Source organism: Laccaria bicolor, genomic scaffold (genome assembly GCF_000143565.1).
Source record: "Laccaria bicolor S238N-H82 LACBIscaffold_20 genomic scaffold, whole genome shotgun sequence".
In the NCBI taxonomy this organism is placed as follows: domain Eukaryota; kingdom Fungi; phylum Basidiomycota; class Agaricomycetes; order Agaricales; family Hydnangiaceae; genus Laccaria; species Laccaria bicolor.
In genome coordinates, this window is record NW_001889891.1 from 199,920 (window position 1) to 217,634 (window position 17,715).

At 48.2% G+C, this 17,715-nt stretch overlaps 6 protein-coding genes across 6 annotated transcripts in view; 3 read left to right on the plus strand and 3 right to left on the minus strand.

The window, feature by feature from the left end:
• Positions 1–1,190: 1,190 nt before the first annotated feature.
• Positions 1,191–2,694, plus strand: LACBIDRAFT_302158 (uncharacterized protein; the record flags this gene model as incomplete). The annotated part of the gene is made up of 2 exons (XM_001883217.1): positions 1,191–1,697; positions 1,747–2,694. The coding sequence occupies 2 exons, from the start codon at positions 1,191–1,193 to the stop codon at positions 2,692–2,694; spliced, it is 1,455 nt and encodes a 484-aa protein (XP_001883252.1).
• Positions 2,695–4,666: 1,972 nt separating this feature from the next.
• Positions 4,667–6,850, minus strand: LACBIDRAFT_302159 (uncharacterized protein; the record flags this gene model as incomplete). Its single annotated transcript, XM_001883311.1, has 9 exons — positions 4,667–5,021; positions 5,085–5,313; positions 5,363–5,480; positions 5,535–5,656; positions 5,704–5,902; positions 5,954–6,198; positions 6,247–6,571; positions 6,622–6,698; positions 6,832–6,850. The coding sequence occupies 9 exons, from the start codon at positions 6,848–6,850 to the stop codon at positions 4,667–4,669; spliced, it is 1,689 nt and encodes a 562-aa protein (XP_001883346.1).
• Positions 6,851–7,359: 509 nt separating this feature from the next.
• On the minus strand, positions 7,360–9,492 carry LACBIDRAFT_302160 (uncharacterized protein; the record flags this gene model as incomplete). The annotated part of the gene is made up of 3 exons (XM_001883312.1): positions 7,360–9,313; positions 9,369–9,380; positions 9,434–9,492. The coding sequence occupies 3 exons, from the start codon at positions 9,490–9,492 to the stop codon at positions 7,360–7,362; spliced, it is 2,025 nt and encodes a 674-aa protein (XP_001883347.1).
• Positions 9,493–10,493: 1,001 nt separating this feature from the next.
• On the plus strand, positions 10,494–12,033 carry LACBIDRAFT_302161 (uncharacterized protein; the record flags this gene model as incomplete). The annotated part of the gene is made up of 3 exons (XM_001883218.1): positions 10,494–10,703; positions 10,762–11,555; positions 11,613–12,033. 3 exons carry the CDS (start codon positions 10,494–10,496, stop codon positions 12,031–12,033), a joined length of 1,425 nt encoding a protein of 474 aa, XP_001883253.1.
• Positions 12,034–13,920: 1,887 nt separating this feature from the next.
• Positions 13,921–15,022, minus strand: LACBIDRAFT_329144 (uncharacterized protein; the record flags this gene model as incomplete). Its single annotated transcript, XM_001883313.1, has 3 exons — positions 13,921–14,482; positions 14,514–14,675; positions 14,964–15,022. 3 exons carry the CDS (start codon positions 15,020–15,022, stop codon positions 13,921–13,923), a joined length of 783 nt encoding a protein of 260 aa, XP_001883348.1.
• Positions 15,023–16,634: 1,612 nt separating this feature from the next.
• The window catches only part of LACBIDRAFT_329145 (uncharacterized protein), a gene marked incomplete at both ends in the record, with an annotated part of 4,182 nt that continues 3,101 nt past the window's right edge, over positions 16,635–17,715 (plus strand). The window contains 4 exons of the mRNA XM_001883219.1: positions 16,635–17,147; positions 17,203–17,327; positions 17,379–17,450; positions 17,504–17,608. Of these exons, the coding sequence (XP_001883254.1) occupies positions 16,635–17,147; positions 17,203–17,327; positions 17,379–17,450; positions 17,504–17,608 (815 nt within the window). The remainder of the gene's footprint in view (positions 17,148–17,202; positions 17,328–17,378; positions 17,451–17,503; positions 17,609–17,715) is intronic.

Consider the following 17,715-nt stretch of genomic DNA (forward strand, 5'->3'; position numbering starts at 1 on the left):
GAGAAGGGAACAGTCATAAACCCCATCTGATTCTGTTCTGAGTCAGATTTCGTGAAGCCAAGCGAAAGTTTCGAGAATTTTGTAAACGGCGCTACGCACACTCTCCGCGAAATAACGCGGTGATTTAGGAGATCTATCATGCCGTACGGGGCGCCCGCTGAGGTCCGGCGTAACCGTGTAGCAAGTGCGGCCATAAGAGAAAGCTTTCATGGAAGGGTCGCGGCGAGCATCACAATAGAAAATCCGGGGATTGCAAAAGGGAATTCCCACCAAATTCCCACTCAATGATACGGAATGCCGCCGATGGGAGTCTGGGTAACATCATCGTTGGCCTTACAGCACACAGACGTTGGGTAAGGATGAGCACGTGGATGCAGCGCTGGCAGAAGATGCTGTAACACCAAGGGTGTATGTGGTACGATAGATGTATGATACATCATGTATCCGCCTAATTAAGTTGAGAACATGTGAATGAAAACGGAGAAACCAAGATAATCTTACAGGAGAAAGGAAGCCGGAAAGGGACAGTGAAGCCAATTTTGGGCCAATTGATAGGTCACAGACAAAGCGTGTTTCGAATGTCCAACTGGCCCTGGTTGGAGGGGGCGCTCAATACGCATGCTAATGTCAGTCGATGCATGATTAACAGGTGCTCAGCTGCCCAGAAAATGCCTGGATGTAAGGAATAGAAAGCTCTGGACGCCGCGGGAGATTTTCGGAGTTTAATGAAGGCAATGGAGGGAGCAAGGATAAGTAAATAGACAAGCTTAGGGAGTTGCCAGGAAGTCAAGAATTGGCGGAGACCAGTGGTTCTGCTTAGTCAGCATTGCAAGGTGGAAACTCTAATTTCGCCTCATTGTTTCGTCGTTTCTTGAGGAGGCGATTGCATTTAAGGTAGAAGCAAGCTAGCAGGGTCTTAAAGGGCTCTTGTTCAAGATATTTTTTAGAAAGAGCGGACGCGAAAAGGCAAGTCAAGCGGTACGGCAGACAAACAAAGTGTTGTCGGGGTCCAAATCAATCTCACCGCGCTCTCACAAATTTCTCCTCCGCAACTTCAAGGTAAGCCAACTCTAAAATCCTGATCTAAAACTTTAATATCTTATGGTCATCATCACCTCTCCGTTCTCTTCTCCTTCATCTGTGTCCCATGAACAACCTCAACCGACGGCGCTTGCGTGCCTCAGCCATACATGTCCACTGCGCAACAGGGGAGCAATCAGTCGTCCTCTAGCACATGGACCGAACCCCCCTGGTCGGGCTGGATAGAAACAACCGGTGATGCACTGCTCATTCTCGAAGCAGCCAGGAGAGGCCTCATTCCCCGAGTTACACGTCGCTTGGTAGATTCCGAACGAAAGATGATCACTTCGGGATCTGTCTTCGTCTTCGATGAGGATGAAAGTGGCATTAAAAGGTGGACAGATGGCTTCTTTTGGAGCCCAAGTCGCATCTTGGGAAATTTTTTGCTATATCGTGAGACGGACAAACGGGGCGCAGGTCATCGTGGAACGCGGACGGATCCTGATATCAACGACCCGACGCAGTACAATGTCGATGGAGTCAAACTTGAGGGGTCGTCTCTTAGTAGACCAAAGACAGATAGCAGCCATATCGGTGTTGATAAGCATAGGGAGAGAACCCTCATGGGAAGCTTGACGAACAGCTACAAGTTCAAACCTGATGGCCTGATGAAGAAGGTGTGGTCGACGTTTCGTGTCATGACTCACCCACTAATCAAGTTCCTAGACCTTCTCTCTTTCTATCGACGGCGTCGCTCAACATCTAATTTCATACTACAAGATCGAAGATGTTGAGAATGGCAGGCTTCGTGCCCCATCATCCCTACCCGAGCTCGCCTCTCTTGACATCAGTCCCGAGTACCTCGATAAAACACATTTTCGGAACCCACCAAAAGTTGAAATAGGTGTAGACGGCATCCCTCGTTACCGCGGAGAAGCAGACGACATTGAATCCTCTCCCTCAATTATCACGGGGCCACTCTCGTCGGGCGTGCCGCTTCTGACAGATGGTCGTTCTGCTGAAGGATCGTCTAACAAGCGCGGAAAGCGCTATGATCCCTATGGCTCACCATCAGTCCCAAAACGAGCTAGGCGAAACACAAAGTCGGCACAGCCAGACGACACCCCTCCAGCAGGCGAATCACATTCTTCGCAAGCTGTTAGCCAGCCGCCACCACCTTCAGTCTACGCTGACCCAGGCACTCACATGCCTCCCCCACAGGGGGCATATCCACCCTATGGACCCCCGCCTGCCTTCTTCCCGATAGGCTCCCACTATCCCGCACCGCCTGGTCACATGTATCCCCAAGGTGCCTATCCACCGCCGCCACCCCAACCATCATCAAATGTAACGCCTCCCCAGCACCCATTACATCAACCTCCAGGTCCACCTTATCATTATCCAACCTATTCCCAGCCACCAGCCGGAATGCCCGCTGGTGATCCTTCTCAAGCTTTACATCAAGGCCAACCTTATTATCCATATTTTGCTGCTCCGCCACATCATTCCTACGCACCATATCCTGGAGTAACTTGGCCGCCTTACTCTGGCTTCCCTGCGCAACAACCACCTCAGTCACAACCTCCCGTAGCACCAACCGCTGCCCCTTCTGAGGGTGAGCAACAGCAGTCTTCCAGTACGACTGAGGGCGAAGGGAGTACTACTGATACGTGATACGCTTCATTTGACCTTTTCCCTTTGGATTTTTGTCTACATTCGCCTCTTCTGTATTTCCAGTGCAGTGTACCTTGTACTCCACTTGTATTCTTGTTTTCGTTCGCCTTCCATGTAGTTGCCATTTTTGCTCACCCTCTATTTTGCTACTCATACATAGATCCGTTGAATTTCTGTCGTCGGCATATGTAGTCACCAGTATCGACGCGTTGTTTGGTTTCATTGGCGCCGGTAAATAAATATTTGGCTTGAAGCTTTAGAGTCTGGGACGCCAAAATTGCCTCGCTGCTTCAAGTTAGCACTCTGCGTAAGATATCTAACAGCCTCGGTAAAAAAATCCCGCGTGCTTTCGGGGAAAAGCTATTTTCTCTCTCACTATGCGCACTGGACCAGACTGGATCCACCGTGAGTGTGATCAGGCTGCCCAAAGTTACTGCTAGTTGAATATTAAATGCCACCGACTCCCATCGGTCGTATTCAATTACACATGTCCCTCCGACGCGGAAGTGCTTTACAACCTTGAATCCCGACTACTGTGCCCTTCAGGCTTGTCTCAATGAACGTCCAGCCCTGGCTACTGTCCGGTAAATCACTCACTATCACTCAGCTATGTAAACGATGCTTCCGTTTCGGCGGGTTTTGCTGCCCTGCACCTGATTCCGCAGCCTCCAGAGTCGACGCTCCGAAATCTCCTCAAATTTTACGAACGTTGGGTGACCCTGGTTCCTGAACGAGTATCGTCGAGTCGACTCGGAGGTCCCAAGGAGACTATATAACTCATCGACAACACGATATATTCCAAGGAATCTCCAAAGAATCTCCGGGAACCAGAAGAATGGTTCAATGATGGTCTTGTACTGATACAGTGGACATGTATCCCAGTGTAGACGCTGGACGGACAACGCATTTTTACATCTGGAATCCACCTTCTACTTTCAGGAATGAAATTTCACAATCGAAGAACACCAATGTACCGATAATCGGCCCGTCGAAGAATCAGGCCCGAATGATGTCAGCGGCAGAAATGATGGCGCTGGGGTATTAACGGCCAATTAATGGCTCAAGCTACATGTTCACAAGTCAGCAGCAGCTGCAAAATATATATTTCAGTGCGCCGGAGAAGAGAGGTGAACGATTTTCCCTGTAAAAAAAATTGATCACAAATACAGCCTGCATTGATAAAAGGGTACCTAAATTCTGCGAATAGAAGAGCGCATAGACTACATGGGTTTCCACATTGCGCCCAAGGGTGTACATTTCTGTTGAAAATAAATAATGAACGTCGCAACCTTGGATAGAAGCTCGTGAATCCGGAAGTTCAAGTTGGTATGACTCGGTTCAGATTTTTTTTTGAAGGCGCAAGGCAATCTGAGAGGCGGGGTCGTACTTATTTATAAATGCCGGTGGGGATAAAACTGTACTTATATTAGGACTGAGGTCATCTATTTGAAAGGGATCATACTTGAATCATCCTTCTCATCATGGTGATTCTGGTGGGTCAAACTAAATTTAACTCGTTTCGCAAAATCAGGTCGAGTGCCCCATAAATTCCCCACCGGCATTTTTATTGTGAATGGTGAATAAGTTCCGATCCTTTGAGCGTGCAGTCGTAGTAGGTCGTAGTCAGCATCTGATTATTTTTACCTGCCTATTTACATCGGGACTCCGCAAATTTTCAGCTATTCTTGAACAACGACGAAAGGACAAGGTGTAAATGCTTTGTTACCTGACCGCCTCTATTTGTATCTGTGGACGTGTCGGCCTGTGACCCAACACCTTGAACGATAATTCTCACGAACCTCCGCCACGCAAAGCTGGCGAGCCATAAGCTGAAAAGAGTGCTGAGTACGAAGCATACCTCAATGAGAGGTTGGAAATGGGAGCCAACGAATTATTTCAAGGGCACGAGCATCTCGTTGACAAAAAAAAGCTGAAATCAGGGCTCTGCCGCGAAATAAGCAGTTGAAACCATTCAGGCCATGAACGTAAACTGCAACTCTGCGTGATCGACTTCCATACCCCCAGGCCCAGCAGCGGCCTGAGATTTTATGCGATGAGCTTTCCGCGCTCGCTTGGCTTCTTTCTTGAGCGTCTTTCGACTCAATGGGTTACTCCGATCCATCCTCTTAAGTACATGGTCGTCAGGGCGTGCGTCATATTCGGGTATGTCCTTGTTCTTCCGCTGGCGCTTAGGTTGTCGAACACGGTTATTTTCTGGAGGAGCATTTGAGGGTCCAGTTTGCATCTCATTGGCAGGTGCTATCGATGGGGACCGCGACCGCTTCAATGGTATTCGAGGTCTGAGATCATCCGATTCCATTTGATTCCTGATAGAGAATGTCTGGAATGAGAAGAGTTGGAGCAGCATGTCAAAGAAACATGCTTCCTACCCATCCTCCTCCATGGCCTCGCCTTCTACGGCATCCCAAAATATGTCCCCGTCCTCGTCGGCTATCATAGGCACGTCGCCACTTGCTCCACCAAAGGCCCCAGCATCTGCAGCGCCAAACAACCCTTCCAATGTGAATGGCTTCGAGAACGTATTCAAAATCTGGGCTTGTCCAACTTGCTCAGCGCCGGGCGCTACAACAGCGGCTCCACCAGCATCGTTTGATGGAACTAGAATCGGTGTCAGAAAGAATTGTCTGGCTAGGGCCTTGTCACGCACCAACAGAAGGGATGAGAGACGGATGTATTGCGGGAGGCTCAGAGTAGTACGGTATTTTTTGCTGATTCCAGTCAGTGAGAACTTGTCGCGCGGCCGAATTTATATCGGGAGTTCCTCCCTAAAAGTGGGAATGAAAGGTTAGTTCGGGTTGAGGTTCTGCGGTTGATTCTACCTTCAAAAGTCGCCCACTACTCAGAGCGAGCATTGTGATAAACTCAAGCGTTGAACCAAATTCAGGAAGGTTGTATATCTTTTGCAAGGTGGCGGGTGGTGTCCGCGCCAGGATTTCTTCCACTGTTCTAGTCGTTATTGAGCCACCTGGAGATTTAAAGGGAACTGACCAACTGCAATAGGATCCTCAACATCTTCCACCTTGACAACATTTCGCAGTAATACACTGCTCTTCTTCTCACTTTTACCGTCAATGAAGTCGTCTTCGTCAAAGACAACACCTGGTGAATCAATGATGCGCATCCCTCGTTCTAACTGAACAGATTGCAGATCCTTAGTATGACCTGGTTGTGCCGCCACCGCGCAGACCTAAAATGAAAGATAAGCTTGGGTTTCTCGATAGCCTGAGCAACAACATGCCTTGCTTCTCTTGAGACTGTTTATCAAGCTACTCTTTCCAACATTGGGATATCCCACAACACCAACGGTCACGCTACCGGCCTTTGGTTTGTAGGCTTTCAATAGTTTCAATAATGATGGAGCAGTTGAGCTAGATATATTCGTCCGCTGATGTTGAGATGAAGCGGAGGACAGGAAAGGGAGTGTAGGGGTGGAGTGACGGAGGTGCTTCAACCATGCCTGAGCGTTGGGACGTGGTATAAGATCTGATATAATTTTAGAGTTCGTTTAACAGAAGTTGATGTTCCACCCACCGATTTTATTCAACACGAAAACTAGTTTCTTCCCTTCTGATTCCCTTCGACGAACCTCTTCCTCGACAAGCCTACTGCGACAACCCTCCGGATCCCGTGCATCAAGGACAAGGATGATAATATCACTCTGCTCAATAACTTTGTGCAACGTCCGAAGGTAATATTTGCGCATCTGTTCTCTCGTTTTCCCCCTCGAAGGTAAGGAAGATGAATCATCTTCTGGTAGCTGAGACGTAGAGGCCTCTGAAGCAAGCATTGCAAGAGTTGAAAGGGTAGGTTCCGACGCCATAGGACTATCTGGGTCCATCCGCCTCTCAGGTGGCACCTATCGTCAAGTTGAAGCGTGAGGTCTTGTTCCATGAAAGATGGACGCACCGGGGGCTTCTTCTGAATATTTCGCACTCGAACTTTGAGATCAGGCAATCGAGGGATGCCAGGATCCTTTTTCAGTTCTAAAAGACCTTGTTAAATGCGTTTCGCAATCTATAAACCGAAGCCCACTTGATTTTGGAGGAACATCAGACTTCCTAGACTCTATGACTGGTTATTAAGCGAAGCTTCTTGGTCGATGAAGATTTCTCTTACTTGTCCTTCCCATGGTCATTCCAATGTGAGTCCTCGTCTTGGTAAAAGAACAAACTCAAATTGGCGATTTGAAGACAATACGACGTGACTGGCTCATGTCACATTTTCTGGCTGAACGTCGACATTCTCCATCGCGCAGGCCGACCTTATATTTCACGAAAAATACTCCTACATATGTAGCGAAAACTTCTCGTTATGATTAAAGATGTATTTGATGCAGAAAATTTAGATATAATTTACGGGATTCAAGTCGAGTTCTTCGACCACTAGCGAAGAGAAGGCATCATCCGAACCGTACGCAGAACCACCACCCGCCATTCCAGAAATAAGGAAATTCACACTCTCACTGTTCCTCGCAGAGTTTGCGTCTGCCTGCTGCGTCGCCAGTGCTTGCAGATATTCAGTCTGTTGCTGTTGAGCCAGCACTAGTGCTTGTTTCTTCATCAAAGTAGCGTCATTCTCGCTCTGCCGGTGCTGCTGTTGATTGAACACATTTTGAGATAAGATACAACTCTGCACGCGAGAAACTTAGATGCTGACAGATTGTGCGATCGCAGCAGAGGCAAGCACAATCTGCTCTTGCTGCTGCCTGAGCGTTTTGTAATGCAACTCTTCCTGCAAGCTCGACTGCTGGTTCGCGAAATCTTGCGCTTGTTGATACATGGAAGCAACCTCGTTCTCGCTCTGCTGCTGCTGTTGCTCGAAAAATTGAGTTTGTGCCGCAATTTGTTGTTGCAGAGCTGCTTGTTGTTGCTGCTGCTGCTGCCGTAATATAGCGACCTGCAATTGAGCCAATGCCTGCTGCTGCTGCTGTTGCTGTGAAGCTTGTTGCTGGGCAGCAGACTGCTGCTGTAATAAAGCAACGGCCTGCAATTGAGCTAGTGCCTGCTGCTGTGAGGGAGCTTGTTGCTGCGCTTGTTGTTGAGCGGCAGCGAGCAGTTGTATCCTAGTCAACTCGTTGATAAGAGCCTGGTAGTCCACGGGAGGCGCCTGAGGCTGCAAACCGAGTCCTTGTAACTGAAGCAGGCTCGCCTGTTGCTGCTGCTGCTGCTGTAGCTTCAACGCGTTGATGATCCCCTGGTAGTCTGCGCCAGGCTGCCCTTGAAGCACAGCCTGTAGAGTAGACTGGTTGACCCCCACGTTCGCACCAGAGAAGGCATTCACGAGTGTGCCCATGGCATTGCTGTTCAGGATCGATTTCCCGACACCTATGGCCAAACCAGGCGGGATACCCACTGACATCAAGGCTGCGCTACCTGCGATTTTCAGTGCTGCTTTGCCTGCGGTCTTGCCGACCGATATGCCCACCTGCTTGAGGATTTTGGCTCTCTCCGCCGCTTGGGCTGCCAGCGCAGCAGACTGAGCAGCATCTGCGGGTGAGATTGGAGGGGATGTTGGACATCCTCCTCTTCCTTGGGGTTCCCACATCGACTGCACGCCTGGCGGTGGAGGCGGGTAACCCATTGACGAGCTAAAAGCCTCTTCTGAATATGGCGGTGAGGGCAATTGAGGCAGAGATGGTGGTGAGAGCATCGTTTGGAAATGTGGTATTGACCCCGAGGCATTGGACGATTGTGAAGGAGGTTGAGCTGTTGTGTTTAGATTTGGGGTGGACGGAGGTCCTGCGGAGGATGATGAACGCGCAGATATGTTGGCAGGATATGTAGCACTTCTGTGGATATTTGTCGGGGGCGGAGGTACTTGATAAGATTGTGCTCTGTGAAGATGAGGGTTTTGGAATGCAGGCGCTTCAGAATTGACGTTCGCCGGGTATGGGGTAGTAAGCCCGTTGTTCGTGGAACCAGGTTGACTATCTGTCGGGAAAGAAGGTGGCGGGGGTACTTGGTAGGGTTGCGCCCCGTGATGATGAGGCGCTTGGAATGCAGGCGCTTCTGGACTGTTATTTGCTGGATATGGACTGGGAAACCCACTACCTGTTGATCCGTATTGTGACGGCCCCGACTGCCCTGGAACCGGAGTGTACACCGGCCTTGAGTTCACGGGATTGCTGAAGCCAAGTCTATTGTTATAGAAATCAGCGGCGTTCGGTGCAGGCACAGTGGGGATTTGGCTTGGATCGCCCGGCCTAGGGATAGTCTGAAAAGTTGGAGACGACCTGAAGCCTGATGAGGGCGAAACGGAGGGCGAGGGCGTCGAGGGGGACGTTTGAATGGGAGGCGCTAGGGGAGTGGGTGTACGTCCAAAGTCTCTGGCAGTAGCCGAGATTATTGGTGGGGTTGTTTCTGTGCTGTTTGAGCTGGCATAGAGGCGCTGGGCTAGTGAAAGACCGGAACCTCCACTGCGCAGAGGGTCTTGACCGTTTCCCGATGGTGTTGGCATCCCCGAGTAAAAAGGAGGAGGAGGTGGTGGTGGTGGGGCAACAAAACCTCCCGAAGGCCCTGCTTGGGATCTGTCTGGCTCCAGATCTGCTGGATGTTGATTAAAAGCCCTTGGAGGCGTAGCGTTTATCTGGACATAATACCTATCCCAATCAACGTGTTAGGATGTGCAAGCCAGACTGAACCCAAAGAGCGAACCAGTTATTTCTCCTAGAGGGCGGTATCAAATGTCAGTCAATAGGAAAAAGTTGGCGGGTACATACGATGCATCATAGTGTTCAATCCAACCGTTGGGAAGGGGTCGGCGGTCAGGATTTTGCATTGGCAGTTGTTGTGGGGGAAAAGATTTTACGAAAAAACGGTTCGCTCTAAGTTTGCCCTTTAAAACACGATGAAAGCTATGCAAGTTATGAACAAGGTGCCTGCAAATTAAGGAACGAACTTCGACACGGTGCGAAAGGGCGTTTAATGCTTATCGCCATTTTGTCTGATGCGGGCGCCCCTTCGGTGAATTTCCTCGACTTGCATAAGATGGGATTGTATTCGAGGAGACCCAGGGAAAGGGTGACTTGATAATTTATTGGCATATGATTCAAAAATCCTATGAGTTTCCCGGGGACATTGTAAGATTTTGCGTCCAATCGCGAGCGAGTGGGCCTTGGCGTGGTGTAAGTCACTGTGTGTGGCAGGTGCCAGACTGCCAGTGGCCTGTGGGCACTGAGCAGTTTTCTTTGGTGAGTTCGTTTTATTTATGTAATGCCAATGCTTTGAATCTTTTGATGCGAAGACTTCGGTGGCAATAACTTGCCTTCTTCCAAACTTGCAATTCATGGAACTTCACATTGATCAGTGTGCTGTGCAGAACGGTGGTGGGAAATGTAAATGGGAGCGTCGGTCTGCGGGTATGTAGACGCTTCAAGTTGACACATCCCAAAAAATATAGTCAAGGTAGGGTTTTCAAATACTACAACACAGGTTTCTATCGTCTTGATCATCACATATTTTTTTCCCCCTCTCCCCCACATTGTTCTCTGGGTTCGCAACGACAAAGCAAGCACAACAATAGGCCTGGGATTTGCCGGGCCGGTTAGTTCTCAATATTCAATCCTAATCGGTGTGGTGGTCGGTCAGGTCATGCGCCAGCCATGCCATGACCTTCGCATATTGTTCTCAAATTGGCTGGGCCACCGTAGGCATGCTGACGAGAGATTCAAGGCCACATATGTATAAAATTGTGGGGTTGAACTTTCGGTAAAGCTTCTTTTCAACACCCCCACCTCGAAAGTATCAACAACGCGTCGCTCCCCCACACAGACTGCTGAAATGGCTGAACCATCTGATCCATGGCAAGACTCACAACAAGAGGAATGGGAAGAGGAATCACCAGAACCCTCACCACCGTCGTCACCCCTCGGACCTCCCCTCATCACCAAGCTCATCAAGATCGACCAGAAAGCTGCGCTGAAGGCGAGAAACATCCAACGTCAACATCTGCGAGGATTTCCCAGAGAGGCCCTCCTGCAGTATGCAGAGGTAAGAAATTATCGTAACATATATCGCCTTTCACTCTGACGTTGACTGCTTATTGAAGGCTCACGGAGAGCCGAACGCTGATTATCTGGACCGAGAAGAGCTTGAAGACCTCTTACTTCACTCCAACAAGTTCATTCCGCTGCTGCACAATCACAAGATCCTCGTGAACGACAAGACAGGTGCGAGATGGATTGTAGAGCGGGAGGAGGGTGATGACGGTCAAGAAGAGCATGAGGCTGTATCCGATCCGGAGGAGGAAGTTGACAAGTACTCCGTGAAGCATATCAACAGCTTTCACGTCGCGCCACTTCTCCCTGTGGAAGACCGTTATTCCCCCTCCCCTTCCTTGCCTGGTCCCAGCCGACGTTCACAAGCTCCGGAGCCAGCTACACCAACAAAACAAAAGCTTGAGTTCGTCTTCCCACCTCAAGGACGGCGCATCCAAGGCACTGCGGACGAGCGCGAGCCACTTCCCCACAGGTGGTTATACGAAATGCTCGGGGACCTGAAAAAAGGCAGAAATAGCCTCCTCGACGTGCTGAAACGGGCCAGAGAAGAAGTGAACGAAGCCGCTGGAGAGCTTCTTCGCGTCCAAGCCTTGGTCAGCAAGGAGCACGCTCGCAGTTTGAAGGCCCACAAGGAGCTAGAGCAAATCATCGGACCGTTTAAAGCGTCACAGTTGAAAGGGAAGGTAGACAAAGCTATGGAAAAGATGGAATGGCCCAGCGACGAAACTGATAGTTCCGATGACCCGGATATTGTGGCGAGGCACGAAATCGATGCTATCAAGAAGAAGAAAGAAGAGGCGAGGAAAAAGAAGAAAACCGACTTGAAAAGAAAGAGGGATCACAAGTGAGTTTGAGGTGTAAACTCGCGGGCTTTGATAGAGTCGCTGACCCAGGTGATTAGGGATCGTTCACTGCCTCCCAATGGCAAGGGTCGAGAAGGCGACGACGAAGGTCGAAGGTACGATGATGGGGATTCCCCTGATGAAGACAAAGATCAGAGGCCGAAGCCTTCAAAACGTGCCCGAAGGAATGGCCAGGACCAGAACGGTACTTCTGCACATCCTGAGGCATCGACCGCGAAACTTTTGGAGGCTAGGGATCCATCTATCCCGTTCATCGGCCCCTCGCAAAAACGTCCTCGAGAGGACGAAGAGGATTCTGCCACCAGCGAAGGCGAGGTGGAGAGGTCCGTTCGCCTTGACAGTCCTTCCAGCAGCAGTGAGGCTAGTGAAAGCAAAAGAGCTAGACTTGAGGAGGGTGGCGGTGACAAAGGAAGGTCTGGGGAATTTAAATACTCGTTCGGAAGACCACATCTTTTATAGTAGGAACGACGACTGGGGCCATGACGATTTCCTTCACCCGAATTTTGCTTTTTTCTATTCCACATTTGTTGAAAAAATGATCAGTTAAATAAAATTCAAATTTTCTTGCTCATTATCTTCATAGGAATGGTTGATAAAAAGAAAATGTTGTTGCCAGAGTAGGATAATAAAGATCAACCCTGTTTTGCTGCAGCAACAAAGATGAGGCGACAAGTTTATGTCACTGAAAGCCCGTTCCTGACATGAGGAATTGGAACAAAGACTTTAACTAATTGCCAGGGAATTAGACATTCCTATGCGGGCCAGATCACCTCGTTGCTTGGCAAATATGTAAATTCTTTGTTCCCATTCCCGCGTGTCAGAACGAGCTTTCAATGACATTGAATCATTGCCTCATCATTTTTGCTGTGGCAAAATGGTGTTAATCTTTATCTTCCTACCTCAGAAACAACATTTTATTTTTATCACTCATTTCTGCAAAAATTATAAGCAAGAAAATTTTAACCTTATTTAACTGCTCATTTTTGCTGCAAATGTGGAATAAACAATTTAACATAGTTATTTACTGTTTACTGCCTACCTGGCGACGAAAGCTCTTTGCCCCTTGTGTTAGAAACTTGTAGCAATAAAGGAATCTTAGAGTTGATCCTTTCCCGATTACCCACTGGTTATTGATTGTATGGGCAAGCTACCTCTTTCAACCTCAGCAAAGTGAAATCAATGTGCATTGGAACTGTCGCAGCTCTCCCCCCGTCTCACTTTCCTTATAAGGAAAGTTGATCGTTTGGGGGAGGATATAGTACATAACGAACAGTAGAAATATATGCCGGTTTGGTGTAGTGGTTATTTGTGCAGGTTTCTTGGTGCTTACCAAAGTGTTCGGGGTTTGATTCTTCTTCCTCCATTTTTTTTTCTACTTAAAACAATTACTTTACAGGATATTTTCCTCCCCGTGCGGTAGCGCGTTCTCGGTTATGTTAGGTGGTTAGGTAGTTAGGTTAGGTGGTTAGTTAGGTTAGGTGGTTAGATGGTTAGGTGGTTAGGTGGTTAGGGTAGTTTATATGCTCGAGAATGCGCGGTAGCGCGCTCTCGAGCCGACTTAGGGCAATGGCACATTGCCCTAAGTCAGGTTAGGTGGTTAAATAGTTAGGGTAGGTTAGGTGCTCGAGAACGCGCAGTAGCGCATTCTCGAGCACGACTTAGGGCAATGGCACATTGCCCTAAGTCATAATATTGCCATATATGGAGTGCCGGTGATTGCCAGCACATCACATGTGTGAGACGGGGGGAGACGTACGACACTTGTGCATTGGTTGGAGCAGTCATGGCTACGTGAGTGACTCCTAGGCTTGCCCATGACTGCTATACTACAGAGTGATGAGGTCGCATGTCAGTGGACAAGGGGAGAGAAGCACACCAGAGAGCTACATCCCCCCAAAGTCATGATGGAAGTCTGGACTGGCGACGAGAACTGTATCAGCAGGGAAGTAACCCAATAACAATTGAGGGTGGTCTCATTCGATATGGTTACACGGTATTCGTCGGCTGAGGGTGAGGGTTCTGAGAGGAAGGGAGGGGGATATACACGTGATGAAGGGGTTAACGGGATGGAGGGCGCCCAATTGACGAACTTGGAGGAGAGAGGGAAGGTGACTAAGCATCAGGGGAAACCATTTGAATCAGCGCCTAACTCGGGGTAACATGCACATTTGCTATACATATACTGAACCTCAATACTATTTCATTCTTCTAAGTTCTGTAACATGTCATGCTCGAGATCTAAAGTGTCCTAATAAGCTGATCAAAGTGGACCAACAAAGTGCTATGGAAAAGGATTCCTAACTTTGAAAAGTTGTTGAGAACTTAAGCTTTCAAAGTGATTGCACCTTACTCTGCGAAGTTGGCAACTTTACAACTTTGCACCCAAAGTTCGTTTAGACGTTTTGCGTATGTGCTGCTGTGAGGGAGCTTGTTGTTGTTGCGTAACAGCTTGCTGTTGAGCAGCAGAAGCAGTATCCTGGTCAACTCGGTGAGCAGAGCCTGGTAGTCCACAGAAGGTGCCTGAGGCTGCCTTTGTAACCGCTGCTGCTGTAGCTTCAACACATTTATGATGCCCTGGTAGTCTGCACCAGGCTGCCCTTGAAGCACAGCCAGCAGAGTAGACAGGTTGACCCCTGTGCTTGCACTGAGGAAGGCATTCACAATGAGTGCGCCCACGGTGTTGCTGTTCAGGATTGACGTCCCGACATCTATGGCCAGACCAGGCGGGATACCCACTGATAACAAGGCTGCGTTACCTGCGATTTGCAGTGCTGCTTTGCCTGCGGTCTTGCCGACCGATATGCCGACCTGCTTGAAGATTTTGGCTCTCTGCGGGGCTTGGGCTGCCAGCACAGCAAATTGAGTAGCATCTGCAGGTGAGATTGGAGGAGAGGTTGTAGATCCTCCTCTTCCTTGGGGTTCCACCATCAATTGCACACCCTGAGAAGATGGCGGTGGAGATGGGGAACCCATCGATGAGCCAAAACTCTCTTCTGAATATGGGGGTGAGGGCAATTGAGGTTGAGATGGTGGTGAAACCACCGTTTGGATATGTGATATTGACTCCTCTGAGGCATTGGCTTATTGTGAAGGAGGTTGAGCTGTTGTGCTTGAGTGTGGGGTGGACGGAGAAGATGATGAATGCGCAGAAATGTTGGCAGGATATGTATCACTTTTGTGAGGGTGATGGATATCTGTCAGGAGATGAGGTACTTGATGTGATTGTGCTCTCTGTAGTTGAGGCGTAGCATTCATCTGGACGTAATACCTACCCCAGTTAACGTGTTAGGATACACAAGGCAGACTGAATCAAGAGGGTGAACCAGTTATTCCTCCTAGTGAAGGAATATTAGAATGTATGCGATAGAAAAAAGGTCATGGGTACATACAACACATCATAGCGTTCGGTCCAACCATTGGGAAGGGGTCGGTGGTCAGGATTTTGCATTGGGAGTTCTTGTGGGGGAAAAGAGTAACTTTACAGAAAATGAAAATGTGTGCACCCTATAAACATACAATGAAAGCTATGCAAGTCAAGTTACACTTGAGGCAGGGCCTAATATAGTAATAAATAATCAGGACAAATGTACCTCCTTAATTGTGGCCACTTGAAAAATAATGAAGCAATGTGCATCCCGAAAACATTAATTCTCAAAGTTAGAAAATGAAGAACAATAAGAACTTCAACCACATTTGATTTGCATATTTAAACAATCTCTTTGAGAAATAGTCTTGGTAGCCATGGCAACACCACTCAGCTGAAGAATATGTTAAAGAATGAAATAATGGAATTGGTCTGTCAATATGGCTGACGTTCTTATTATTCAACAGTTTAAATTTTTGTTAATCAATGTTTTTGGCATACACAAAAGCTTTATTATACTAGGAGTGTCGACAATTATGGAGGTACCTTTGCCTAGATCAAACATTGGACCCTGTCTCAAGTGTTATGAACAGCTGCAAATCAAATACATACATAAGGAACGAACTCCAAGATGGTGTTTGCCGAACTTAATACTGAGAATGTACCAAGATTCGGTCACATGCTTCTGGGATTTCACCTGCTGACTAGTGATGCCGCAGTCAGGTTCTGAACCAAAGTTCGAACCCGAACCTTGCAGGACCAGACCAAGCTTTGGTCCAAAATTTGACACATAGGGGGAACCAGACCATTTGTCTGGTTCCCAGTTCCTTTAGAGGGGGCGCCATGTGAATGGGTTTGGACTGGTCCAAACCGAGTCTGATTATTGTCTGATTATTGTCCAATGTGATTTGTTAGTCAAGCATAGTCATTGTCAACAACGTTGAAACTCCGCGTGCCTACTTCATGTACACAACGTCTTCCAAGCCAGTCTGGACTCTACGCAAGCCAGTGTTGCCGTCGGCCTTTTGGTTCATTCTTGCACTCAGCACATGCAATCCCTCAGTCTTTTTTGATGTTCCTGTCCCCTGAGCCTGGCACATACAATTGGTAGGTAAGTTTCCACAACTTGTGAGCGCTTAGTTCTGTGCTCATACCACTACACAATTTCTATCCAGTCTTTCTTGATGGTGATCTCATTTGGAGTCAGATATACAACAAGAGTCCATGATGTAGATAAAAACACACAAGTAAGTTCGCGCCAACTTTGAAAACTTTCAGATTTCCGAGTTGACATTGTGCATTCCCCTAGATTAATCTCAAGCACACTCTCAACACATGATAACATGAACATTTTCGTTGCATAAGGTGAGATCTCCCTTGGACTCCTATTCTTTTGTTAACAACCACATGAGACCAGGCGCCATATTTTTTCTGTGCGATGTTGCGTCATGTAATGATGCCATTTTCTTGAAATTCAAGGTCTGTTCACTCAACACTTTCCACATTTTTGCTGATGGCCACATGGAGCCAGGCAACACAGTCTTTTACGCAACAATGGATCACAATTTAACAGCCAGCTGCACCAACACCATCTTTTACACGACAGTGAATTGCGATTCAACAGCCTGCTGCACCTTTTTTTATTGTATTAAAGTGTGAGTACGACACCACATTCTACCCCAACCCCTCTCCTGACATGTCCGACCTAGGCTGTGCTGTTGACACCACTGGAAAGCTTCTCGACACCTCTGAGATTGTGTTTTATAACGATCCAGACGACGAGACACCCATTTCTGGCCCTGGAGCTCCACCCAAACCCTCTAGTATCCACCCCTTCTTCTCCCACAGTGCCCCTCCCTCTCGGATCATTGCTGGTGCTCATTGCAGCACTCGCACTTTGCGTCCTTCCACCAGGCTTGTTGATCCTGACAACGCCGAGTCGAATGCCTCTGTGAAACGCAAGGCGAATAGCAGCATTGACGGCCACCGAGTCTCCCAGAAGACTGAGAACAGCAAGTCTGCCAACGAGCCTGGAGACAATGACTCAGACGATTCCTTTGACGACAATGATCTGCCGCCCTTAGTGGCTGTAGAAGATTTTGATGAGGACGAGGACAAGGATGAGGGGGATGATGTCGATGTGGGAACTGAACCTGGTGACGAAGCAGAGTATCGGGAAACTCTGGCTATGACGTTGGCTGACCAGGAGGTAAGTTATTCAACTTTATTACATATCATTATATCCATTTTAACTCTCATTTCAGGCCGCTATGCCACGCACCAAGCAAGATTGCACTGCAGATGTGTGTACCATCTTCCAGAAGGACAATGAACATAAGAATGTTGATATGGGAGCTATGGAAAAGGGGAACTGGTGTAAAGTATGTCGGTAAGTCAGTTTTTTCACCATCTCAAACAATGACTTATACACAAATTACAGGTTGAAGGGAGTACAACGCAAGGCTTGCTTTTTCACAGGAGGTATCACTACCTTAAGGACCCACATTGGCCAGTTTGTTGTTGGCTTGTCTCTTTGCATCGTCTTTTGACTCATATCTTCTATAGGCACCCAGACCACATCGCAATCTACAAGGAGTGTTGTGACAAACTTAGCATTCCGATGCACAACCATGTCTTTTTTCAAACCCCAAAAGAAGGTCCCAAAGATGGGTATGTTACTTCAATGTATCACAGCTATTCTACTGACAAAAGCTTCGCTCTAGGATGAAACAAGGCAGCTTAGATGACGTTGTCACTTGCCAAGCATGCCCTCCAAC